Below are 26,427 nucleotides of genomic sequence, written 5' to 3' on the forward strand. Positions count from 1 at the left end.
TTCAAACATATCTGGGCATTTCATGTGTGCAAGCATCCATGTTGTCAAAAACATATTCGGGACATTCACATAAGAAAAAATAGGACGCAATGATGAATAATTCTCAACAATTTATTCTCAAAGAAAACTGAGAGGGCGATTTGTTAGTAGCCCTCAAAAGAATAAAGCAGCAGTAAATGGCAAAGGCAAAGACATGAAACTTTAATGGACATTATTGAGGCAGTAAAGTACAATACATTTCTGGTGCAGCCTGTAACATGATTTAATGGGGTGTATTTAATAGAATACAAGCATGAGCATTCAGCTGTAACATAATATCTGACACTCACACACCAATCTTTGGAAAATCAGAATAAACAGGTGCGAGGCACACAATTAAGTAATTTGTCAACAAAGTAATTCATCATTTAAACTCAGTATGCCTCTATTGTGTTACAGAAACAGAATTAAAATGTTTTAAATCAGTCTTTTGTTCCGGACAACAAAAAGTACTTATTGCACCTTTCAATATGACTTTTTTTTTTTTTTTTTTTTTACAGTTTTGTGTTCCAGACACTTGGTTAACATACCGTAAACCAAACAAATAAATATACATATGCATGATCCATAAATATATATATATATGTTGAAAACAACCTCTCTCCAAGAACAATAATGACTAAAATATAGCTCTGTATACTTACATCAAAGCGCGGTGAAACTGATAACATTTGTAAACTGACCTGCTGAAACAACAACCAACTCATAATATGGACTGACACTGACACTGACTGAAGAGAGAGATTACAAAAGTGCGCTTCAGCAACAGATCAAGCGAGATTATCTGAGCATATAAAATATCCGCTCTACAGTACTTCAATTATATTCCGTTAAGAACACTGGCAATCTAAAAAAAATGGCTCTTTAAATCTTCCTCATTGCAGAGCAACTCTACGGGCAACCGCTGATAAAAACAGTTGCCTCTTGTAACTCCCTCTAAATCCTAGAAATCTAAAAGAACATAAAAAGAAAAAAAATAAATCCCTACACTTTTTTCTGTCAAACCCTTAGTAAGACTAAAGAATGTTAAGGCAAACATTGTGCTTTCAAATTCTTTTTGTAACATGTACCCTGGACAAAAATGTCAACCCTGGGTTCAGAAAACAAAAACGAAACCCCTCAGCTGATCATGACAAGCAGCTACCCAGTGGTCACCTAGCGTGGGAACTCCCATAATGCCTTTAGTTCTACACAATCGTTTCAATCTGAAAGACAAGATCACTTGTGATTAGGTCTGGTGTTAACCAGGCAAGTGGTCACCTGCATTGGAAGGTAAATGTGGCAGGGTTTATGAACTTTCTGAACCCAGGACTGACCCCTTTGAACCTGTATGATATGCAGTGGTTGGCAAAGTGGAATTAGAAGCTATAATTCAGTGCCACATATTCCAAATGACCTGGTTGTATCTGTGCAATTGCCCAATTGCCCTACCCAGGCACGGCCCTCCTAATGACGCAACACCTTCGGCTCTGCGACATTACTCAGGCAAAGAGCTTGTTCAGGTACATTCTGAGCTCCACCATGCTGGGGAACTCCACCCACTTTGTGGGAAACTAATCAACTTTTGAGCATCTCCAATGGTCCTGGGTAGAGGCGTGTTCAAGGCAGTGACGTGGTTTGAGCAGAGACGTTCTATTGGGTCTAAGAAAATGTTTGGTTTAAACTTCGGCGCAGCCTTTTCTGCCCTCGGCCGGTAGCAAACCGAGGGAGGTGGGTTAACCATGCCGTTTGAGAAGGTTAGTTGCTATGCTCTTGGTCAGACCAAGTCTCGAAGAGATTTGAAAGTCAATGATAATCAGGCTACAATTGCCCTATGTCATTTAGAATCTGTGGCACTTGTATTGGAGCTTCTAAGTCCATGTTGCCCACCACTGATGATATGTTACGCATGATTGATTTAAAACAAAACAAGAGAAGTCCTTACATTTCCTTTCAAATGCACTTGGTACGAGTTATAGTAATTCCTATGGGTTCAAAAGGTCCGATTCTATTTCTGCCCCAGGCTTAGTAGGGCATACCACTGTTGACTCTGAGAGAGCATTCGGGTCCCCGTTGGGAGTAATGAGATTGGGCCATACACACTCTTCAGTTGGACATTGCTTCAAAGCCATTGATGGTGTCAGGGAGCAAGCCTTCCTCTATGGCTACTTTGGACTCCTGAACCTGTACAAGTAAAGGAGAGTTGAAAAAATAAAGGATGAATGGTGCTGTCAAAGCAACAACATGTTGTTATTGGTAAACAAGCCAAACTGTATTTATTAGTTATAATCCCCTGCCCCGTATTCCAAATGTCCTGTCCAATTCAACCAGGTGATCAATCAACCAAACAATCGTCTGGGTAAATTGAACAGGTAAAAACAAAACAGGTCATTTGGAATATGTGACACTGGACTGTAACTAATGGATATAGATTGCCCTTCACTGTGTATTGACAAGGTCATTCTGCAACACACTGGACCCATTTTTAATAACAATAGGTCCTTCACCAGCAATTTTAAGAGGTATAGCATAACAATAAATAGCACTTAATAGCACACAAACACTACTTTTGATGAAAATCAAATGACATACTTCAGTGCCAAACAAAGATGTCAAACAGAGAGCCCAAGCTGCACCCGTTCTAGTAGGGTCTTCAAATGTACACAGATAAGTGTTAAGGTGCTTTTGGACCCTAACCAGACGGGGTGTAGTGCAACTTAGGCTCTCTCTAGCCTCTGCGCCAAAGGAATAATGAACTGACCGTGAAGGGGTGGCTGACTCCCACAATGCACTGCAAGTGGCTGCTGAAGTAGCAGAGGATGCATTCGCCGCCCGTGACGGGCAGCTCCTCTTTGCTCATGTACACCTGTCGTCACACACAGCACAGTTAGTGTGTTACATCATTTCCTTTCTACACAGCTAACGCACATTGACTATGTAACTCATACATAAAGTGCCATATCAATCAAATTTGACTGGATTGCAATCATGCAGAACACACTGGGTGGGATTGTGGCCAGAGTAGGTATTACAACTAGGCTGCTCATTGAAACGGTGGTGCCTATTGCCAAACTTGGCCTTTTCATGAATATGTACTAAGTAATATAGTCATGTTTACTACCAAAGTACACCTCTAAAAAGGACAACAACAACAATACTCATATTTCTGTTATTATTCTTCAATGCCATTAATTCATTTACCAGGACGCTGTCATGATCAACAGATATTTGGTCATCCTTCACCCAGGTGTATGTGATGTAGTCCATCGGGCTCTTGAAGCCGACCTAATGGGAGAAGATATATTCACCCCATTACAATAACTCATTAAATACAGGACATGACAATACTCACAAGGTTTGTATGCATAAACATTGAGATAATTTGGCCCAGGGGGCAATGGCCCAGACAGCCAAGGGAAGGCAGGAAGACAAGCTCATTAGTTGTTTTGCCATCACAATACCGAAGGGGAAAGAAAAAAATACATTTACCTCTGGAAAAAAACTTCTTTAAGCGATACTGCATAATTTCTGGAAAGAAGCTCATTTTACACCTCTCCTTCAGTTAAAGGGGTACGCCACTATTTTAGGGCTTAATACAGTTAAAATGTATGCTACAATGCATGCTACAATGCTACACGGATCCATTGACTTTCACTTGCTTAGCGACATATTCCCTCTTTTAACTTGTCTTAAAGCAAGACTGTAGTGCTTTCTCAACTGACATAATTCACTTAATCATTTGTGTATTCGGTTATATGTTATGCTGTTCGTCATCTCCACTGTTCTGTTCACTTTATAGTCGCGGTCCCTTTAAGAGTTCCGATGACGTTTAATGTTGCCGGCTTTTCTGTCATGCGCGGCGCCATGTTTTTAGTCAGTTACAATAACTTAATAAACGCGACTCACAGAGTCTTAATGTGAGAAGTTGTACGGCTCGTTCTTCGCCCTAAGGCAACTTCCACACTGGTGACCCCCGACGTTTGCTTACTGGACGTATCCAGATCGACATGACCGCCAACGCTGTGTCTCTCAAGCTCCCCGAGTTCTGGGAATCCTCTCCCTCAGCCTGGTTCGCTCAAACTGAGGCACAGTTTGCCTTGCGTCAGATAACCGCCGACGAAACGCAATACTACTACGTGGTGTCTGCCCTCGGAAGTTCTACGGCGTCGAGAGTGGTGAGCCTTCTTAAACGTCCTCCTCTGACAAGGAAATATCAAACTCTGAAGGAAAAGTTGCTGAAAACTTTCGAACTGTCTGACACTGAGAGGGCAAGTAGACTTTTCTCTCTTCAAGGGCTCGGCGATAGCAAGCCCTCAGAGCTAATGGACCGAATGCTCGATCTGCTTGGCGACAACAAGCCAGATTTCCTTTTCCTCCACCTTTTCCTGCGCCAGCTGCCTGCTCATGTGAGAGCTGCTTTGGCCAACACTGCCAGCACGGATTGCAGAGAACTGGCCGCTGAGGCTGACAAGTGTTTCCTGGCTAGTCAACAACAACCCCGTGCAGCTGCTCTCCTCCCTGCTGGTGCTGTATCTGATGTTCTGGAGGATGATCACCTGCTCATCGCAGCAGCGGCCCCGCGTCGGCAGCTGTCTTCTGGTTTGTGCTACTACCATGCCAGGTTTGGCTCCAAGGCCAAGCAATGCCGTTCTCCATGCAGCTTCAATGGAACGGGAAACGCCAAGGCCGGCGCTCACTAGTGGCCGTGAGCGTCGGCCATGCCGGCAGGCTACTCTTCATCCACGACTCCATCTCCGGCCGGCGATTCCTCTGCGACACAGGGGCACAGCGGAGTCTACTGCCTGCTTCACAGGTGGACGTGGTGGCAGACACCCACGGCCCCCCCATGGAAGCCGCCAATGGAAGCCCTATCCGTACGTACGGCACTAGACATGTTGAACTGTGTTTTGGAGGGCAACGCTTTAGCTGGGACTTTGTGACAGCCAAGGTTGCTGTTCCCCTCTTGGGTTCAGATTTTTTGTGCGCATATGGACTGTTAGTGGACGTTAAAAATCAGCGCTTGATCGACGCCGTCACTTTCTGTTCTTATGCCTGCGCGCTCAGCGACTCTGACGCAGTACACCTCTCCAGCCTGCTCTCTGTCACCGACAGTTTCCAACGCCTGCTCGCCGAGTTCCCTGCACTCACTCAGCCCACCTTCTCCTCTTCCACGGCCAAGCACGGTGTCGAGCACCACATCGACACTACTGGCCCGCCTGTATACGCCCGCGCTCGACGCCTCGAGCCGAACAAGCTTGCCGTGGCCAAGACGGAGTTCGAGTCCATGGAGCGCCTGGGGATTGTGCGACGCTCCAACAGTCCTTGGGCCTCCCCCCTGCATCTAGTCCCCAAACCTGGAGGGGGCTGGCGTCCTTGCGGGGACTACCGACGGCTCAACGACGCGACAACGCCCGACCGCTACCCAGTGCCCCACATCCAAGATTTTTCAGCACACCTGGCTGGCAAGCTCATTTTTTCCAAAGTGGACTTGATCAGAGGATACCATCAGGTGCCCGTACACCCTCTCGACATCCCAAAGACAGCTGTGATCACGCCATTTGGTTTGTTTGAATTCCTGCGCACACCATTCGGGCTCAAGAATGCTGCTCAAACTTTCCAACGGCTCATGGACTCTGTGTTACGGGATCTGCCCTTTGTGTTTGTGTACCTTGACGACATCCTTGTGGCCAGCACATCACCTTCAGAACACCTTTCGCACCTTCGCACTCTGTTTGAGCGGCTTACCGAGCACGGGCTCATCATCAATCCGGCTAAGTGCGAGTTCGGCCTGTCCACCATAGACTTTCTGGGGCACAGAGTCACGAAGGACGGGATCGTTCCTCTTCCCTCGAAAGTGGAGGCCATCACCGCTTTCCCACGCCCAGTAACCATCAGAGCTTTACAGGAGTTCCTGGGCATGGTGAACTTTTACCACCGTTTTCTCCCCAGGGCCGCCCAAACCATGCGACCCTTGTATGAAGCTCTGAAAGGCGGCAAGCCTAAACACACCGTGGACTGGAGCCCGGAGAGAGACAAGGCTTTTGCGGACGCCAAAACAGCCCTGGCTAAGGCCGCCATGTTGGCCCATCCCGCCTCCTCCGTCCCGATTGCACTGACCACGGACGCCTCTGACTACGCGGTCGGTGCGGTCTTCGAGCAATGGGTGGGTGACGCTTGGCAACCTCTCGCCTTTTTCAGCAGGCAGTTGCGTCCCAGTGAACGGAAGTATAGCACCTTCGACCGAGAGCTACTGGGTGTTTACCTGGCCATCCGACACTTTCGTTCACTGCTGGAGGGACGCCAGTTCACTGTCTTTGTGGACCACAAGCCGCTGACTTTTGCCATGTCCAAAGTCACTCAGCCATGGTCTGGTAGACAACAGCGGCAGCTCACTTACATTTCCGAGTTCACTACGGACATTACACACCTCTCTGGCAAGCACAACCCTGTCGCTGACTGCCTCTCCCGTGCTCTTGCGGCGCCGGTCCACCTCGGCCTGGACTACAGCGGCATGGCAGCAGAGCAGGCCGCGGACCCAGGAGTGCAGGCTCTTCGCTCATCTGTTACTGGACTACAGCTACAGGATGTGACGTTCGACGAGGCTGGCACTACTCTGCTCTGTGACATCTCCTTGGGCTCTCCTAGGCCTGTGGTACCTGCGAAGTGGAGGCAGCCTGTTTTTGACACCATCCATGGCCTCTCACACCCAGGAACCAAGGCCTCAGTCAAGTTGGTGTCAGCCAAGTTCGTGTGGCGCGGACTGAAAAAGGACGTGAGGGGCTGGGCGCGCACCTGTATGGGGTGCCAGCGTGGCAAAGTACACCGCCACACCAAAGCGCCACTGGAACAGTTTCAGGTGCCAGAACGACGTTTCGACCACGTCAACATCGACCTAGTTGGCCCACTTCCACCCTCGCACGGTTACACTCACGTGCTCACTATGGTCGACAGGACGACGAGGTGGGCTGAGGCTGTTCCACTGTCATCAACAACAGCAGCTGATGTGGCACGGGCATTTATTGGCACCTGGGTGTCACGTTTTGGCACCCCATCGGACATTTCCTCAGACCGAGGCGCTCAGTTTACCTCTGAGCTTTGGAACACTATCGCAGGGAGCTTGGGGGTTAAACTCCACCGCACCACGGCCTACCATCCCCAGAGTAATGGCCTCTGTGAACGTTTTCATAGGTCACTGAAAGCCTCTCTACGTTCTGGCCTGAAGGACTGTTCCTGGGCTGACAGGCTCCCATGGGTCATGCTGGGCATCAGGACTGCACCTAAGGAAGACCTCCAGGCCTCCTCCGCGGAACTGGTCTATGGCCAGCCACTACGGGTCCCCGGGGAGTTTGTCCCCAACACCACGAGCCCTTGGTCGGCCACACTCCAGCGCTCCACCCTGTTGGACAATGCCAGGTTGTTTGCTCCACTTCCTACCTCTCGCCACTGTTTACCGAACTCTCACGTCCCCAGTGGCCTTCAGTCTGCTGGATATGTTTTTATTCGAGTGGATAGCCACCGCGGACCTCTCCGTCCGCCTTACGAGGGCCCTTTCCGCGTTGTGGAAGCGGGGGACAAGCACTTTGTGGTAGACATTGGAGGCAGGCATGAATGTGTATCTGTGGACCGCCTTAAACCAGCTCACCTAGATCTGGCCAGGCCTGTCGAGTTGGCGCAACCCCCGAGACGGGGACGGCCTCCGACTAGGCCCCCTCTTCCCATCCCTCCTGCCCCTCGGCCATGCCGCAGGGGTGGCCTACTGACAGACACAGAGGGGGCAGTTCCGCCTTCTCTCATTCAGCGGAGCCGCACTGGGCGTTTGATTCGCCCCCCACGCCGTTGATGAACTAACTTATTATTCTTTTTTTCTTTCAGGTTCTCTCTTAATGTGAATTCTGGGGGGGCATGTGTAGTGCTTTCTCAACTGACATAATTCACTTAATCATTTGTGTATTCGGTTATATGTTATGCTGTTCGTCATCTCCACTGTTCTGTTCACTTTATAGTCGCGGTCCCTTTAAGAGTTCCGATGACGTTTAATGTTGCCGGCTTTTCTGTCATGCGCGGCGCCATGTTTTTAGTCAGTTACAATAACTTAATAAACGCGACTCACAGAGTCTTAATGTGAGAAGTTGTACGGCTCGTTCTTCGCCCTAAGGCAACTTCCACAAGACAATGCTTAACATGAAAAATAAGACACTTTACCACCTTTATAAATCTCAGCCAATGATTGTAACTGTATTAAGCCCCAAAATAGTGGCATATCCCTTTAAATAATTAAGCTCTACCTTTCTTGAAGTCTAGTGATGCTACGTCTATTTACAAGCTAGCAATTATAATAATTACTGCTAGCTGGACCCAAAAGATTCAATGATATGTGATATCTTGGAGGCAAAATACACTACCAGATTATGTAGTCTGGTAGTCCACTACCAGACTCAGAGAACGACTGGAAGTACAGCATAAAGGTAAAAAAAACTCAATAATTTTCCTGAACGAGAGGTGTAAAATGAGCTTATTTCCAGAGCTGGTATCGCTTTAAAGAAAAATACAGGGAAAAAAATGCCCAGTTGCTGCTCAACAAATGAACTTGACCGAATGGTTGCCAAGCAACATGCAAAAACAACATCATTTGTTTTATAACCTGGAATTTCCAATATGCAATTTAGATATGTCAATATGCAAAAGAAACAAAAGGCACACCTGAGCAAACAAACTGTATTACCCCCCCCCCCCACCCCCACCCCCCCCACACACACACACACACACACAGTGACAACCTAATAATAAGCTTACCTACAAAACCCCCAACCCCACACACACATACACACCCGTACCCCCCACACACACCGAGAGCAAATGATACAATCCCAAAAGTGTCTCAAAGGTAAAGGACAATTTTGTCTTCGCCTCTACCCATGGCTGTCTGCCCTTTCTGCATGTGTCCCGATGCTGTGCTTTTCTGTCCATTGCATGTCTCTTTAATGTTGGGGATGAACCAAAACCAATCCTCATCAACTGTGTTAACATGGCAATAAACTTGAGTCTTGAATTCAATATCTATATTGAACATGGAGAGTGATGATGGTAGTGGTGGTGTCTAAGGGTTGGAGCAAGCGTCACCCAACAGTTTTTCTCTTCCTTTTAAGGGTGCTGACCAAAATATTGTAAAACTGAAAAATGAAAAAAGCTCTCACCATGCATAGGTTTCTTTATTACACACTGAGGAAGGCAGAACGCCGAAACGCGTCTGTGTAATAAAGAAACCTATGCATGGTACGACCTTTTTTCATTTTTCAGTGGTGGTGTCTAACCTTGTAGAGGCCAATCCAGTCCCAAGCACTGGAGGGGAAAGGCTGTAGGATGGTGTAGGTCACCATGGAGTCCATGTCCGCGCTCCACTCGCCCTCCGCATGCACGCGGACCAGTGGGGCGCTCTGCATCTTCTTCAACTGGGATAAGACAAGTTCATAAAATCACAAGGGAGTATATTAATGTCACTGTAAAATTCAGGTTCATTAACCTCTTATTGCAGATGGGGTCGCCTGCGGGCCTATTCACTATTTGCTGAAAATACTCAACTGCATCATAACAACATTGCTATGACAGTGCCAAGAACCTTAAGTAACAGATCAAGACATAGACGTTACAATTTTGGTGACAGTAAGGTTATAACATAGGTGCTGCACTAAGGGGAGGACAAGTACATTATTTTGAACATTTAGCCCCTTTTCTGAATTGTCTGCAATATAAAGTAGAGTGGTAGTCGTCAAAAAAAAATGTTTTGTGTTTGCTGCCGTCTCGGTTATTTGGCTAATTTGAATTTTGTCTCAATTGGCTTTAGAATGGCTGTCTATATAGAAATGTCCATATCTGTTCTTAAAACCACCCTTAACATTTACTTTTGAAAGTATGCATCTTACTAATTACACTATTTCTTTAGTGATGTTTATTGAAAGGTGCTTAAAACACATTTTTAAAGTGCTTATCAACAAGCTTATTCATAAGGATTTGTTTGAAAATGACCAGTAAGTACAGCAGTTTTGAATCAGTCATTTATGTAGATCAGGAAAATGCAGCTTGTACATTACATAATCTCACTAGAAGAGAAGAGAAGAGAAGTTGTATGACTAAGACCCTGTTTGCAGGTATATGGGTATTTTTGTAACCACATCCATTTCTGGCCTATTGTTCAAATGAAAAAAAAATTTAGTTCTCAAAAATGGATAGTATTAAATGAGGAGTTGATGATCGACATGCCGAGGTATAACAGGATTTAAGTATTGTATGTAAACGGGAAAAAAATCCCTTAACCCATTGATGTCTGATGTTGCTTTGCGCAACATTGGCCCTGGCGCCTGGAGCGTCATTACGCAACATTCAGGCTCATGAGATTTGACACAACTTTATCAAAAATCTTTGTATTTTTTAGATGAATGAACACATTCTAATGAAAGATGAGGGTCTTGGCTTCTAAATGCCTTCTTATTGCATGTTTTAATGTGTTTCAGAGGCTGAGATATTTAGGTTTTTATAGGCTGAGGGCAGCGTCTCTTAAAAAGGGCTCAGGCATTCAGCACCCTTTTTTGCAGGTGCCTCAGGTGTCAATGGGTTAAAAAATAAATGACAGCATATGTGATATCCAAGGCCCTAAGGAAAGCGTTTGTCCGTCTCACCTCCAGATTAAATGTGCCAATGACGGGCTTGTGATCACTGACGCCGTACTCCATCATGGTAGTGTAGAGGTCCTGTTTGAGCTCCAGGGGATACCCCTCGTCATCCTCCTCCTTCCCAGGAGAAGAGGCCTTCGGTGGGCTTTTGGTCTCATTGGCTTCACCCTCATCCTGCGAGGAGGGGGGAGGCCACGTCTTCGCCACCCGCCACAGGATCCGGTCAGTCCATGCTGGCTTTCTCTTCTTACCACTAGTGGATAATGTGAGAAGAGAGGAGAGGGGGAGAGGAGAGGTGGAGGAGAGGAGAGGAGAAAGGGGAGGAGAGGAGAAAGGGGAGGAGAGGCAAGGTGGAGTGGAGGAGAGGAGGAGAGGGGAGGAGAAGGGAGGAGACGAGAGAGGAGACAAGAGAGGAGACGAGAGAGGAGAGGAGAGGAGAGGTGGAGGAGAGGAGAGGAGAGGAGAGGAGAGGAGAGGAGAGGAGAGCTCCCATGAGAGGCTTGTCGTTTCATAAGAGGTAGCAAGCCATGCCAAGCAATGAACAGTGACACAGATGAGGGAGAACATCGATTTGAAATTTCAGCTATAAATATACATAGGTACCCAGAGTCTCAACAGCAGGTGGTTTATCGCCAATTCTAATCCCCCACCCACATACCGTACTGTACACACAGGCCCAGAAACACAAACCCACCCAGCACACACACACACACACACAAACCCACCCAGCACACACACACACAAACCCACCCAGCACACACACACACACACAAACCCACCCAGCACACATGCACACACACACACACACCCAGCACACACACAAACCCACCCAGCACACACACACACACACACACACACACACACACACACACACACACACACACACACACACACACACACAAACCCACCGAGCACGTACACACACACACACACCCAGCGCACACGCACACACCCAGCGCACACGCACACGCACACGCACACGCACACGCACACGCACCATGGGGGAAGTTATTCTGGAAGCATATTCTAGATGGTTTAGATGCGTGTGAAACGACATGGGTAAAAAGAGACAGATTAGCTGCTGGGCTGCAAACAATATTCCACGCCTGCTTAGTACAGCTTTGGAAGCGCACCTTTAGAGACGTGTGATGACATTAATTAGGACACATCGGAAGGAAATGCAGGTAGGTTAAAACCACGAAGGAATTAAAAACAACGACTCCCCGGGGGTAGAGGCATGCATGCATTTCAGTGGAGATCATTAAGCTGCCTATGTGGAGTGCCAATGTGGCTTGTTGCCACCCAGAACCATTTTAAATGGTTGGTGCGTTTTAAGCCCAAATACTTTGCTAAATAAGGATATGTCTCACTAAAGCCAGAGGCATGTGAGGAAATAAAAAGAAATCCTGCTAACAATTTCCAAGCTTGATGATTGGCTCCGACTTAGGGTGGTGTGACCAATTTTAGGGTTGGATGTGGCAACACGTGTTGCTCAAAAACTTTTGCTGTTCTGATGGTGGGATTTAGCAAATCCAAATCTGAGAGCGGTGACTTAGCCAAGGTTCTGAATGGCAGTCTTTTGCAGATTGCAATGTTACGTTGCACATGCCGTGGCATTTTCAGCACTTACCACGAGCACACCTCAGAACACAAGGGGCTCAAAGGGGGCTTATAATGGCCATGAAGAATCAGCTTAAAGGAGCAGTCCAACATTTCTGGAAATGCGCCCATTTCCCACCACCTCTCGAGATGAAGAATTGAGATCTACATTTCTCTAATTCTTCCAGCCGTTCCTTGAGTCTGGGGACATTACCCCTCGTTCCAAGCCACCATACATCACTGAACCAAATGAGACCATTGTCTGCTGGTTGGTACCATTCGGCTCAACCATACATGCTAGCTTGGAGGCACAAGTTGCCTCACTAGAGGCAGAGTGCGGCTGGAATAACGAGATAAGGGGTAAAATTCAAATATTTAACTTGAGGGGAGGTGAGAAATGAACACATTTCCAGAAATGGTGGACTATTTCTTTAAGTACGGAGGCTCATGCAGACCAAAAAGAAAAGAAAAAAAAACCCTGCTGATGCTGGTACCGTACAAATCAAAGTCTGGCAGGACATTGCAATCAACCAAAAATAGAGCTCATCCAAGCACCACCATTACTTCAGAGCTTCACTTGGCCTTGGTAGAGGAGGGATGGGGAGGATAGGGAGCGTTTTAGGGGAGGGCAACGGGGAATGCGGAGCACATATAAAATACAGCAAATGATTAGAACTCTTACTCAAAACCCAACCAGGTTTTCGGTGGTCTGTAAAGGCAAAGAAAGGACGTGATGCTTACTTCAAGACATACAAACACACACACACACAAACTGATCACTTTAAGAGGGAACATCAACGCAGTGGTGTAGTCTGCTTTTTTATGGTGGGTATACTCTATATTTGAGCATTTTTTGAAGTGGGTATACTGTATATATTTGTGCTATTCAAAATAACGGATCAATCAATTTTAAGTGGGTATACTGAAATCCCTGAAATTTAGAAGTGGTTATACTCCGTATACCTGCGTTCTATGTAGACTACACCACTGCATCAACGCAAGTGAGGAGAAATGGCTATCCCGGTAAACTAAGAAAACAAAGACTCAAGTATTTTCTCAGCCTCTCTTCCCCCTTACAGCCCTTATGAACATCAAACATACTGTTTTTTTTGTGTTCTTACTCTAGTTTTGATTGCAAGAAAGGGTGTGTGTAGGGGTCAACACAAGTGAACTTGATAACTACCTGGAGTCATAGGTATCAGAGTTCAGGTCAAACTTATAGGTCGGCTGGAAGTTGAGAGGTCCCTCGTCAAATTCCTGCAGGGTAGTCGCCTGCTTTTTCATCATCGTAAGCTGATGAAAACGCAAAACACAACAAACACAGGCACATGCACAGAATGAATGAACAATATTACACAGTACATACAACACTACAGCTGTGTAAGTAATGAACACGATCCAACAAGAGATTAGAGGAGGGAAAGGTTGTTGTTTTTTCCAGAGTTCAAATAAAAATGGTGTCAACCTGGTCCATGGCCTGTAGCAGTGGGAGAGCGATAATAGTACTGTGCGGCGACAGGTGTTTTATAGACTGTCCAGTGTCTTTGCTGTCCCAGGACAGTGCCTAGATACAGTGCCTAGCAGTAGAGTAAAATGATCGCTCCCAGCACTGCCTTTCTCCATGGGCCAAAGGATAATGAACACTGCAGCACTTCACAACACTTCAGCTGCTAAGCTATGATCAGTCCAAAAAGGAAATCGGCGGGAGGAGAGTGACCGTTTTCTCTTTGGTGAGTTTGATTAAACCTGTCAACAAACCTGGTCCTTGGGCCAAAGGAGGTTGAAGCGCTGGCTGGTGATACAGCTGCGCAAGAAATGCATTCCGTGGTCGGCGATTCGGAAGTTCAAATCCCCGAACCAGAAGACCACTCTGAAAAAGACAGAAGGGGAGAAGGAGGAGAGAATTATCTAAGTGAGGATGAGAGAACGAGAATTATGTAAAAAGAAATAGTGCACTCTCAACAGCTAATTGAGGAATCCTTTGAGAGCTGACTGATACTTATGCACCATCACACATCAAAGACTTTACTGACAAAAAAAATGGCTCCAGGAGATCAAAAAGTGGCTGGTATAGATCAAATTAACTTCTAAAAACAGCCTCAGGGATATATTTATTATATTTAGTTTTATTGCCTTTTATAAAAGTGTTGAAGGGAGGATCCACAATCTAAGACCTTGAAAATTAACAAATTCCTCCAAAAAAGGGGGTCAAAGATTTTCAATATGGTAAAGCAAGATAGATAAAGCGTAACTTGCGTCACCGATGCAACGAAGAAGGCAAAACTCTGGTCACCTAAATGGGCATGACATTCCCATTGAGCTCCATTCATTCCCCTAGTCTCCTGAAGGGGCATGGCTGCCATTGGATGGCACCTTAAAACTTCATGTCATATTTGGCTCAAATGGTAGGGCACTGCACTGGTACATCGGGGACCCGGGTTCGATTCCGGCCTGAGGTCATATCTTGATCCTCCCTCATCTCTCTCTCTCTCTCTCTCTCTCTCTCTCTCTCTCTCTCTCTCTCTCTCTCTCTCTCTCTCTCTCTCTCTCTCTCTCTCTCTCCCTCCCTCCCTCCCTCCCTCCCTCTCCCTCTCCCTCTCCCTCTCCCTCCCTGTCACCCTCTCACACTGTCCTGTCAATAAAATGTATGAAAAAATGTTTTATTTCATATTGATTCAGGATGAAACTCCGTATAGGCTGTCTCCTCCTCATCATCTCTGAGGGGTGCTGGTAACCATTACTGTGGGTAGTGGATGATGCCATTGTGGCCGCCTGACCTGTGGTCGAGGATATTTGGGCTCTCCTTGGAGTTGAACGTCTGGTTGTCCAGGATGTACTCGAACTCGTCCACGCGCTGGGCGGCGTAGTTCATGTGGGCGGCCAGGTGGCAGTTGAGGAAGCACAGCATGTGGCCGTAGAAGGACAGGCGCATGGACACGCCTCCCTTGTTCCCCTGAGGAACACGCACACAGGTACAAACACAGGTGTAAAAACACACTAGGTACAAACACACAGGTCAACATGCAAAAACACAAGGTACAAACACACACAGGTGCACAGGTGCAAAAATACACAAGGTACAAACAGGCACAGGTACACAGGTGTAAAAACACACAAGGTACAAAGAAACACAGGTACACCAGTGTAAAAACACACAAGGTACAAACATGAACATGTGCAAAAACACACACAGTATAAAGTATACGAACACACAAAAATACATACACATTCAATGTCCCATAAAGTGTTCACATACAGTAGCAAAGCTGTGATTTTCATGTAAGATGGCATGATGCCATTCATGCGAAATGCTGAGAGATTTGTGAGAACTAATTGTGCTTAGCAGACACAATCCTGCTAGTGCAATGGGGTGCGATATCATGGGTCTTGAATGAATGAATGAATGAATGAATGAATGAATGATTTTATTTGACATCTTCAGTTCATATAAATAAAATAAATACATGATTGAGTTTCATATAAACCGCACCACATACTTAAATTAAAAAAAAACAGAGAGTCAGGATAGCACAATAAAGCTCGAAAGCTTATTTCCATTGTGGTCTTACCCAGTAGCCAAATATGCCGGTGCGGGTGTAGGACACCTGGATGTCTCGGATGAAGGGGACGTGCTTCAGGTGCGAGAAGAAGAGCAAGAGCAGGCCCTGCATCCTGATGGAGGACACCTGGAACACACAACAGGGGACACAGCAGGGGTGAGTTTCTCAAAAGAGAAGTTGTTAGGCTGTTAGCAACTTCGGTAGTTGCCAATGGGAAAATGCATTGAAAACAACAAAGTAGCTAATGCAGTAAGCAACTTTGGTTTTGAGAAATTCACCCCAGAGCCATGGAAGTTAGAGTTAGGTTAAAGGAGAAGTCCACTTTTTTGAACATTAAGGACATTTTCTGAGTGGTCTGCAATGTTTTAGAGTCCCCCTCGTCATTTATTTCATGTTTGCTGCAGTCTCTGTTATTTGGCTGATTTGAATTTGATCTCAACCAGCTTTTGAATGGCCGTCTATGGGCACCTGCAACTCTGTTCTTAAAATTACCTTAAACATTTGTTTTCGAAAGTCTACAGCTCACAAAGTGGTTAGGGATGTTCACTAGCAGTCCCTAACAAGTTTCAAGGCGAAATATGGCTTCTGTCATTTTTTATTTGCCATTTTGTGAAAGAAAGTGAAAGTGAAAGTGAAACTTAATTTACAAATTGCTACATAAAACACATAAAACATGACAGATGCCATATTTCGCTACAAAAATTGTTAAGGAACACCAGTGAATACTGCTGAACACTTGGTAAGTTGCATATTCTTGAAAACAAATGTTAAAGGTGATTTCAAGAACAGAGTTGCAGGTGCCCATAGACGGCCATTCAAAAGCTGGGTGAGATCAAATCAAAATCAGCCAAATAACAGAGACTGCAGCAAACATGAAATAAACGGCGAGGGGGACTCTAAAACATTGCAGACCACTCAGAAAATGGCCTTAATGTTCAAAAAAGTGGACTTCTCCTTTAATCCAATTGACCTCCATGTTCCGTCTTACATAAATATGGCACCTCATGGTCACACAGATCGCAAAGATGGTCAAAGACTTTTTTTGTAGACATCAGATGGCACGACAGCATCTAATGCTGGTCCATGCAATTCACAGGCTTGAAAAGTGGGCATGGCACCCCAACTTTGGAGGGCTTCATCTCCGCAACCGTTGGACGTAGGGTGCTAATACTTGGTATTCTTTCAATTGACATCAAAACGTACCTGTATGTGAGATATCGGGTAAATCGGAGAGGGTCACCTGGGGATATTCTAGGGAATCATGTGAATTGACATGGAATGACCCATATGCTTCTTAGACAGTTCACTAAAAACAAAACAAACTAAATCCATGCAATATTGGCACTGGTTTTTGCTGCGCTGCCCTGATGTGTGGTACTGCTGACCATCTCTGTGAAAAGACACTGACCCACATACAAAATTAAGCTCGACTTAATTTCTTTATGAACGGCTTATGAACTATTCAAATGATCCATGAATTCGTATCCTGCTCGAGGCCCTGTTCATGAAAGAACCAATCCATACTGATAATAGCCGAGTGAGCCGATAACAGTATGACGACATCAAGCAAAAGCTGAAAATATGTAAAGCTTGCTCAGGGTGGTCTTATGATGCTCATTACTTTACCAATTACAATGCTGCTTGCACAAGTAAGCCTTACTTTTTACATGGTACAAATTTAGCAGTGAAAATCGCGCACACACTCACACACACACACACACACACACACACACACACACACACACACACACACACACACACACACACACACACACACACACACACACACACACACACACATACACGCGCACACACACACAGTAGTACATTTCTCACAGTATTGGCATAACAACACGAGAACACGTCCTCAGCAGAGCAGATGGAAGTGAACAGGCCATGACACTGTGGTGTAGCGGCCGGGTTTCTACCAGGCCAGCCTGATTTCTCTGCTGGTACTGCATCAGTTACACTGGGAGCCAAAGTGTCTGAAAAAACAAGTTCCACTTGCAAATGTTTGCTTTCTGTCTCGCCTGATCATGTGAACACATTGGCTGGTTGGTGATTATAAAACACTTTATGGAGGAGGACCAGAGGAGGACCAGAGGAGAAGACATAATAGAAGTCAGCACACTTATAGACGGTCCCAACATGGGTTTAAACTCACTTTAGTAGTGTCTTTTAAATGTGAAGACTTTCATTAGCTCTTTTCAGTTTTAGGTTTTTGGTCCAGCTTCTGCACTTGTGTGATGATCTGTGCATGTGTGGATGATAACTGTGCTATATAATGTGAATAGCATGATAATGCGCTATACAAATGCTACTGCAACTGCTATTTTCCCCTTTTCAGGGGTGAATTTCTCAAAAGAGAAGTTGTTAGCCTGTTAGCAACTTTGGTAGTTGCCAATGGGAAAATGCATTGAAAACAACAAAGTAGCTAATGTAGTAAGCAACTTTGGTTTCGAGAAATCCACCCCAGACCAGGGGAGGACCATTACCTTCAGGAAGGTGGAGAATGCGCGCACATCAGTGGCACAGGTGCTGGACAAAATAGAGTAACTGAAATAAATGATAGAAGTCCGCAACACTGTTAATGCTCCCAGTGATTTATTTGCACAAATAAATCACTGGGAGCATTAACAGTGTTGTGGACTTCTATCATTTATTTGAGGACCATTACCTTCACGTAGCCCAGAGGAGCCAGGGTGTCCATGAAGAGGTGACTCCACGAGTCATCGAAGGCCAGGTCGGTGACAAACTTTAGAGGAGCCGCTCGCACCTCCTGGAGCCTGGGCACACAAGAGGAAAACAGGTTTTAAAACTAATACACACTGTTCCACCAGTGGAATGCTGAACGAGTCATTGAACAGACTTTACTATCTGATTTCTCATTGTATTTGGGGGAAAAAAGTTTTGTTGAAAAAAGTGGCTTGGATAAACAATGTTGAGAAGACTATGGGGATATTTTCTGGGGATTCCTCTGTCATAAACAAACTTATCTATACTTGTTTTAGTAACCTGTTGTGGATTTATCAAGGAAAGTGACTTTATAAACACTGAAAGGAGAAAAGCACGAATAATATCCTGTGATGTATGCATCTTTTAAGCCTTAATAAAGAAAAAAATACAAAAAAAGTATAAAACAAGTCCGACAGGCGGACAACAGATGCGTCCGTCTATGCCCGTTCTGAACCTTTTTTGCCCAAACGCCCCCTTGGCCTCCTCATAACCTGTCAAGGCAATTTATCAATAAGCCTACCATGTACTGTATAAGCCTGGATTTGAAAAAGTACCATAGGATTTCAACAGTGTTGGGCAATTTACTGAAAAACTGTAATGCATTGCTGATTACATGTTACTGTCTTTTCAAAATAATCCCTTACACTACATTTAGCAATGTGGGGACCTAAGGCGAATTTAGCTTTTTTACAAACATAAAAAACAGGCAAACATTACAACCCTTTCTGGACAGATTTCAATGAATAGGCTATTTGCAATTTTGCATAGGCCTACATTAAATAAACTAAAATGTGAAATTCTCTTTTCACTTTAATATGAGAGCAGTGATGTCCCCCCCTCACTGAAGTGTTATTTCATGTGTGAGCATGATGCTGTCACCTATTTGAAGTGACGTTGATGTTGGATTTCATGGAATACTTTTAAATGCCGCTTTGGGAAGAAAACAGAGTAGGCGACAGGTGAACTGTATTTCTGTCAAAACAGTGGTTTGCAGGCGTTTGCGTTTTCACGTGGATATTGTCTTCGTGGACCGTAACAGACAAACCGTAAGTTCCATAAACTAATCAATGAGACATTGGCTACGTGTACATGATGTTTTTAAGTCCGATTTAATAAATGCGATTTAAATAGATCGGATTAAGAGTTATTTTGCGATGTGTATACATGGCACTTTCACTTAAATGCGATTAAACGTCTGGGGAAAATAAAGCATTGCGATTGGACTGAGGACGCACGTGCTGAGCGAGCCAAATAAGGCACGGGGGCGTGGTTCAATGCCACCGAGATGCAGGTCATCTTCCCCACGAAAATCGTTGCCTCAGGCGGACTGAAATCACAACATTTCCCCCTTTCTCCCTGGATCATTTACAATGCTACATTAGCTACCCTGTTAGCATAGAAAAACGAGTGGTCAAATGGTAATGTGGAGTAACTTTGTTGTGCTTCATTACTTCGTGGGGCACTTTTACATCAATATATGGAAGCCACAACATTTATAGTCGCTTAGGGACTTTAAATTAAGCAAAACTTTCATGTGAAAATCAACAGGAAGTGCCGCCATGTTTTTCTCACTGGCAAAGAGCACGGTTGGTTTGCACGCATGAGCTCCAGGCCAAAACTGAGCGACTGCCACCTTGTGGACACAAGAGGGAATCACAGGAGGGAATCACAATTCAGAAACGCATCACGGGAGGGAAACACATCACGGGAGGGCGGACGGACGGACGGAGGGACGGACGGACGGACGGACGGACACCAAAGCCTCTTATAGAGATGCGTGGGACGCATCTAAAAAGAAAAAGAACAGACTTTACTAGCATTTTACTGCACTGCTATGACATCACACAGAGCCTGTAGTAATACAGTACAACTTGGTCATTGACATTCGGTTAACCGCTAATTTATAACAACAGGGGCCATGTCTTAATGCATACATGTTCATGAACACATGTTGAAGGTGTGTGTGAACTCTTTTTAAAAGACAATAATCTGCTTTGACTGTACAGTTACTCAGCGTCAACCTGCTTTTTGTATCAATCCATATCGGTAAAAGGACTTCGTAAATGAATGGTTTCAGTCATTATCCTCCTTGGCTCTGAGCACTTACCCAATCACCTTAAGGTCTGTGAACTTGGCTCTGAGCACTTACCCAATCACATAAAGGTCTGTGGACTTGGCTCTGAGCACTTACCCAATCACATAAAGGTCTGTGGACTTGGCTCTGAGCACTTACCCAATCACATAAAGGTCTGGAGACTTTGGGGACTGCAGATTGAGCAGAGCGCCAACGTCATCTGGAGGCTCAGCTGTTGCCACATTCCATGTAACCATGTGCAGACTGAGAAGACACAAACACAAACACATTAAGAAAACTCAACTACTGTTTGTCACGTCGTCAAGTGTTTAAACGGAGCATAAAAACATAAAATAGGTGGCCATTACATTTCCTGTGTATAATATGGCAATGGCAATAAGTAGACAACATACAATTCCAGCATATAAAATGGACACACTCGACAATACGTAGACTGCATTTCCCCACATATAAAATGGCCAAGGCAATAAGTAACAAATGAATCACTTGTCTCAGGCATGTCTATAGCATGCGATAGGCATCCTCTGACTTAGAAACGCTACCTCTCCAAGGCCATAACAGACATCATTTAGATTTCCGACCGAGGAAGAAAATAAACTAGTTCCGCCGAGACAAATACCTGAAATATCTCAAACAAACTTGTTCAGGTCAGGTTTACATGAACCAGACTGTATTCCATCAACTGGAGGAAAACAAACTTTGAGATGGTCAAAATATCAGCAACCGGTCAAACAACTCGCACCAACTTGCGAAATACTTGCACTGTGAGACAAGGTGGTCATTACCAGGCAGTGATGGTAGTGAACAACAGTGATGGAGAACTTTAAAGCGTGCCTCTTCTTGCAATAACAACCAAAGTTTCATCTTCTCCATGAGTGTAAATGTACACTTACAGTCAAAGGAGCAAAGTTGTAAAGCAGCTACACTTCTGAGTTGAGCTGAAAAACATTTAAACTTCCATCACAAAGGCTTATTCAGCTGTATATGAATCATGACCTGGAAGAATGCCCGTCTTCACAGACAGGTAGAGTATGTAATTTTAGTCGTTATTTTCAAAAAATGTATGCTGCCCATTCACAAACAATAAACTAATATTTACTGGTCTGACCAAAGTAAAATAGGCTTTACAATAATTAAACAGTAATGAACACTTCGAAACTGATGGCGGTAGTAAACTTTCATGATAAATATAATTATGAATGGGCAGCATTACTTCTGGAAATAAACCACTAAAAAAACACATACTTTACCTTTAAGATGGACAAAAACATCAATCCCATCAAAAGAGAGAGAGAGAGCACCAGTGAGTCAGTCCACCTGAAATTATCCATCTTGGACTTGAAGGTCTTCTTGCCGCAGATGCGCAGGGCGCCCTCCAGCTTCTTGGTCATCTTCTCCCTTAGCTTCTTGTCGGTCTCCACGTCGTCCACGCAGGTCATCAGCTGCTGGACGCGGTGACGCAGCAGCTGGCGAGTGTCCGTAGACGCCCCGTCCGAGCTACCGAGGCTGCCCAGACTGTCGGAGCGCGTCCGCATCTTGCTCTGGAAATAGCGGGAAATCTCCTCCATGGTACTCCGTCCTTTTGTGCGGTGAGGATAGTGGTGGTAGCGCGCCTGGGTTTTTTTTTTTCTTTCCTCCAAAACCAAAGTGATGCGAGTACTAGCCCACAGTCTTCAGGCTTAACAATATAGCAGTAGCCCAGAGGCAGTCTTCAGTTTCAATAACTCAAAATTAGGTTCCTCCTACTTCAGTAAGTAAGCAGTGAGCACCCAAGACCCTACTATCTCCAGTTGCTGACGACAATAAGTGGACAATAAGTCTTTGCTTGCGACACGAGCGGTGTTAAAATCGTGGGCCTAGAATGTTAAGCATGCCTCAGACATAATCCATTACTCGGCCATTGCCAGAAAGTAATCACGTTACTTCTGCTTCATTTTCTGCAATAACTGTGCCAAGACTGGGCGTAAAAAAAGAGGAAAATATTGTACAGCACAATTTTGTCGTGCTACAGCCAGTGCTGCAATACGTCTCAAATTAGACAATATTCTTGGCAAACACTCGGCAGAAACCAAGCCTCCCCTTAATGCGAGGGGTCAAGTGGGCGGGCTGGGTGGCCTGCGTATTTGTTTGCTGTAAGTGTGAGACAAGGGCTTATTATGCGAGTAATAAGCTTGCTCCGAGAGGCACAGTACAGGGAGCAAAACAAGTCAAAGTCTATGTAATGCACAGCTCACTGTAAAAAGTGGTGACATCCACCACACCAGCAATCATCTCACATGACTTGCATGGCCAAGCGAGCGTCCCTGACACAATAGGATAGCATTGCATGCAAATGATGAACACACTGATGGTGGTTAAAGCTTAACCCTTGCGTGGGTGTTGAAAGAGGACCACATCATAGCAGAACAAAAGTGTTTGTGACAGATGTTTATGATGATATCTGCAGAGTACAGGCGAAGAGAAAAGGGGAATGCGAAGAGCTGAGGTCTGTCCATAGCCACAGGTGTTACGTTATTAATTAGGTGTCAATTATTTAATTGCATCATCGTTATTTTTATTAGATAGTAATAACATATGGCCACATGGCCGACCTCGGTTCGATTCCGGCCCAGGTCCTTTGCCAACCCTTCCCCATCTCTCACTCCCAGACATTTCCTGTCTCCCTCTCAAACTGTCCTGTCACTAGTGAAGTCTAAAACACCAAAAAATCTAAAAAATAGATTAAAAAATAACACGTTATATCATCACTGATGGTGAGGACCTTCCAAGGGGAAGGGGAAGGAAAGTGTTAACGTCCAAAGTCACAGGTGTTACAGCATGTAATGTTAACAATATCACCTTGACCATAATAATCAAAATAAAATATTTAATGATGTAATATTTAATGTCTAATAATATATAATAAATGTAGCAATACCAAAGAATGTAAAATGTTTAAATGACGGTGGCTCATGAAATATGGACTACGTGCTGCTGCACCATAAAATCCAGTAAATCTGGAAGTGCTGGAGCGGCTAACATTAGCAAAAGGTTTAATGTTCTCAGCTAACTGTTTGAGTCAGAGTGATTCAGTATTTCCCTGGGCTAAAAATCGAAACACAAAGGGGAACCCTTGAGCCTCTTGCAGTTGAGAGCCCTTCCCACGGTAATCTGATTTTATAAGATGCTGAGCGTTTTATAACGCCATAATCACAAAGAAAGAAAAGGGATTTTGCAATGGCCCAAAATTCAGCATTAAGTCTCCAACCTCCATCATGTCTTTAACCACCAAACTCTCATGTAGAATAGGCAAGGTGGAATTATATAACATTAATGCACTGCCTGGCAAAAAAAAAGTTGTTGCCAAAAACATGGGCACACACTCTAATACGTTGTTGGCACACCTTTATCTTTGATTATAGCACGCTTTCGCTGTGGTATTGTTTCGATAAATGTCAAGTGCAATGTCTCAAGATTTATTTCTTTTCAGTGTTGCATTCATTTTTCAACAAGATCTGCCATTGATGATAGTAGAGTCTGACCGCTACGCCAAGGCTTCTCCAGCACATGCCGAGGATTCTCAATAGGGTTACGGTTTGTAGGCGTGAAAATAATGTCTCATGCTCCCTGAAACACACTTTCAAAATTTGAGCCCAATGAATCCTGGCATTGTAATCTGGTCTTGGAAATATAACCGTCATCAGCAAAGAAATAGCCATAGATGGAATAAATCTGGTCATTCACTATTCAGGGCAGGCAGTCAGCTGACCTCATTCTTTGAGTACATATCGTTTCTGAACCTAGAGCCAGAGACAGTTTAGATCCTTCCTAAAAAAATCTGAACCTAGAGCTGACACCAAATTTTTAGGTGATTGCGATGGCAATTATTTTCCCCTACTCAATCAGATTAACATATTTTACCCGACCACAGGATGTGTCTTTTGACATCCACGTCAAGGTTGTTTACGAAACGAAAAGTAATCTTTGGGGTGTGCTGGAGAAGGCCTTTTGCAGCATTCATACTCCATCAACACCAGTGTGCAAGATGTTGGTGAAAAATGGATGGAAATACATCCTGTGATATTGCACACACTTATCAAAGCTAATATTCCAAAAACAGAGTAGGTAACCTTTTATGGTAGGCTACATACAACTTTATAACTTTTTTGGACTAGGCATTGTGCATTCGCACTTTTAAGGACTGATTAGAGGAGGGCTGCTCACAGCAAGTAGGGGCATTCATGGGGAGAAGATGAGCAAATTGAGAAAAGAGGGAGGGAGGAACAGACAGTAGCACACGCACTAGGCATAGTGTTGCTAAGTTAAATGCAGTGGGGAAAATATTCTACTATAGCCTACTGCCAAATGAATTTCAATGTATCTGTTGTAACTAACTATGTGTTTTCTTGAAAGATGGAAGCACGATAAAAAAATAATAATAAAATGAGGTAATTGAGTGTTTTTGCTTTGTACAATAAAATAAACAGGGGGAAAACACTGACTAATCATCATACACCTTAGATTGGAGATTTGAGTTATAGTAATATACCTGAATGAATCCATGCTGCTGCGTCCGCCCGCGCTCATACTGGCTTCTTGACAGGACCTCCCGCGCCGTCCCTTCCACCTGCAACATTAAATTCAGCATTTGCAAGTTATTATAGCCTACAATTACATACGAGACCACTCGTGTCTTCTGTCTGCTTTAGATGTTATTCCAAAACAAAAACAACCTCACATGTTGAAAGCAAACTTCACGGCAGTGCTTCGACACCAGGGATCAATTTACATTGTTGTGTGCCATGCAAACACACTGACTCCAGTCTACTGTAACAGTAGCTCTCTGCGATGCCAACAAATGCAAGGCAACCTTGACGGCAGCCACAAGTTTAACGATGGCTCATATGAAGTCAAGTGAAGAAGTGATCCGCTTACCAACAACTGCCACACGACACATACACGGGAAAAAACACAAAGAGGAAAAGATACGATGAAATTCGTACCTATCAAAATGAAAAAGATGCACGGTGCCCCGCTAGCTTGGCTTATTGGGCTCAAGAATGCTAAGTAGCCTTAGATGACTTCGAGCTACTTATGGCTTCCGTCCCATGCTTGCCATTCTTCACAGCTCACCAAACCCTGCGCAAAATTCGCATACTTGTTGCGCCCTATGCACTGTACACCAACTTCTGGAAATTGCTCTGACTCCGTTTACACATCAAGCAACCACTATCAACAACTGCGTGCTAGCCCTCGCTTCCCCTTTCAGCGTTTGTTTAGATTTTGCACTTCCTGCTTTTGAAGCTGCCCAGTTGCGCCCTCTACTTAAAGTGACAACATCTCCAAGTATTGCGAATTACACGGATTAATGGGATTGCATTTGTCACATGCATATAAACGCTGTATAACATGCCGTGAAATAACAGTTGCCCTCCAGTGTTGATAGAGGTGTGTATTTTTGGGTGGATAAGGTGAGTGCCAAAGAGCTTATGGTACTTAAAGTTCAAAAGTACAAATTGTGCCAGAGCATGGACTGTGTGTCTGGGAGGACCATGAGAGAACATGGACAGTTGGAGGCCTGTCAGCGGGGTGTGGGTTGTGACGCAGTATGTGTTGTTGAGGGCATGGAGTGGGGTGTAGTATAAGCACAGCCCCACAGAAACACAAACCCACCCAGTACACACGCACACACAAACCCACCCAGCACACACACACAAACCCACCCACACACACAAACCCACCCAGCACACACACACACACACCCAGCACACAC

At 44.8% G+C, this 26,427-nt stretch overlaps 1 protein-coding gene across 3 annotated transcripts; it reads right to left on the minus strand.

Moving 5' to 3' along the window:
- Positions 1-95: 95 nt before the first annotated feature.
- On the minus strand, positions 96-25,923 carry inpp5ka (inositol polyphosphate-5-phosphatase Ka). 3 transcript variants are annotated; one of them, XM_063205804.1, is made up of 14 exons: positions 25,658-25,923; positions 25,204-25,281; positions 20,814-20,918; positions 18,522-18,630; positions 15,854-15,970; positions 15,062-15,237; positions 14,043-14,154; positions 13,468-13,577; positions 12,967-12,993; positions 10,692-10,938; positions 9,330-9,467; positions 3,220-3,303; positions 2,780-2,884; positions 96-2,202 (listed from the first exon to the last, which is right to left on the minus strand). In XM_063205804.1, the coding sequence occupies exons 2-14, from the start codon at positions 25,239-25,241 to the stop codon at positions 2,125-2,127; spliced, it is 1,446 nt and encodes a 481-aa protein (XP_063061874.1). In that variant the 5' UTR covers positions 25,242-25,281; positions 25,658-25,923; the 3' UTR covers positions 96-2,124. The 3 variants fall into 3 exon arrangements, with proteins under 3 accessions (XP_063061874.1, XP_063061875.1, XP_063061876.1); XM_063205805.1 differs by lacking the exon at positions 12,967-12,993; XM_063205806.1 differs by lacking the exons at positions 25,204-25,281; positions 25,658-25,923 and adding an exon at positions 21,993-22,289.
- Positions 25,924-26,427: the final 504 nt, after the last annotated feature.

The sequence above is a fragment of the Engraulis encrasicolus genome, chromosome 8 (genome assembly GCF_034702125.1).
Source record: "Engraulis encrasicolus isolate BLACKSEA-1 chromosome 8, IST_EnEncr_1.0, whole genome shotgun sequence".
Classification (NCBI taxonomy): Eukaryota; Metazoa; Chordata; class Actinopteri; order Clupeiformes; family Engraulidae; genus Engraulis; species Engraulis encrasicolus.

What these genes read in the sequence shown, in the direction of transcription:
- inpp5ka (XM_063205806.1), bottom strand. Translation starts at nt 22,243, where the DNA reads ATGGAGGAGATTTCCCGCTATTTCCAGAGCAAGATGCGGACGCGCTCC. An exon ending in TCCAAGATGGATAATTTCAG is followed by an intron (nt 20,919 to 21,992) that starts GTGGACTGACTC and finishes GTGTCTTCTCAG; the next exon opens with TCTGCACATGGTTACATGGA. An exon ending in TTGATCATGACAGCGTCCTG is followed by an intron (nt 2,885 to 3,219) that starts GTAAATGAATTA and finishes GTGTGACGACAG; the next exon opens with GTGTACATGAGCAAAGAGGA.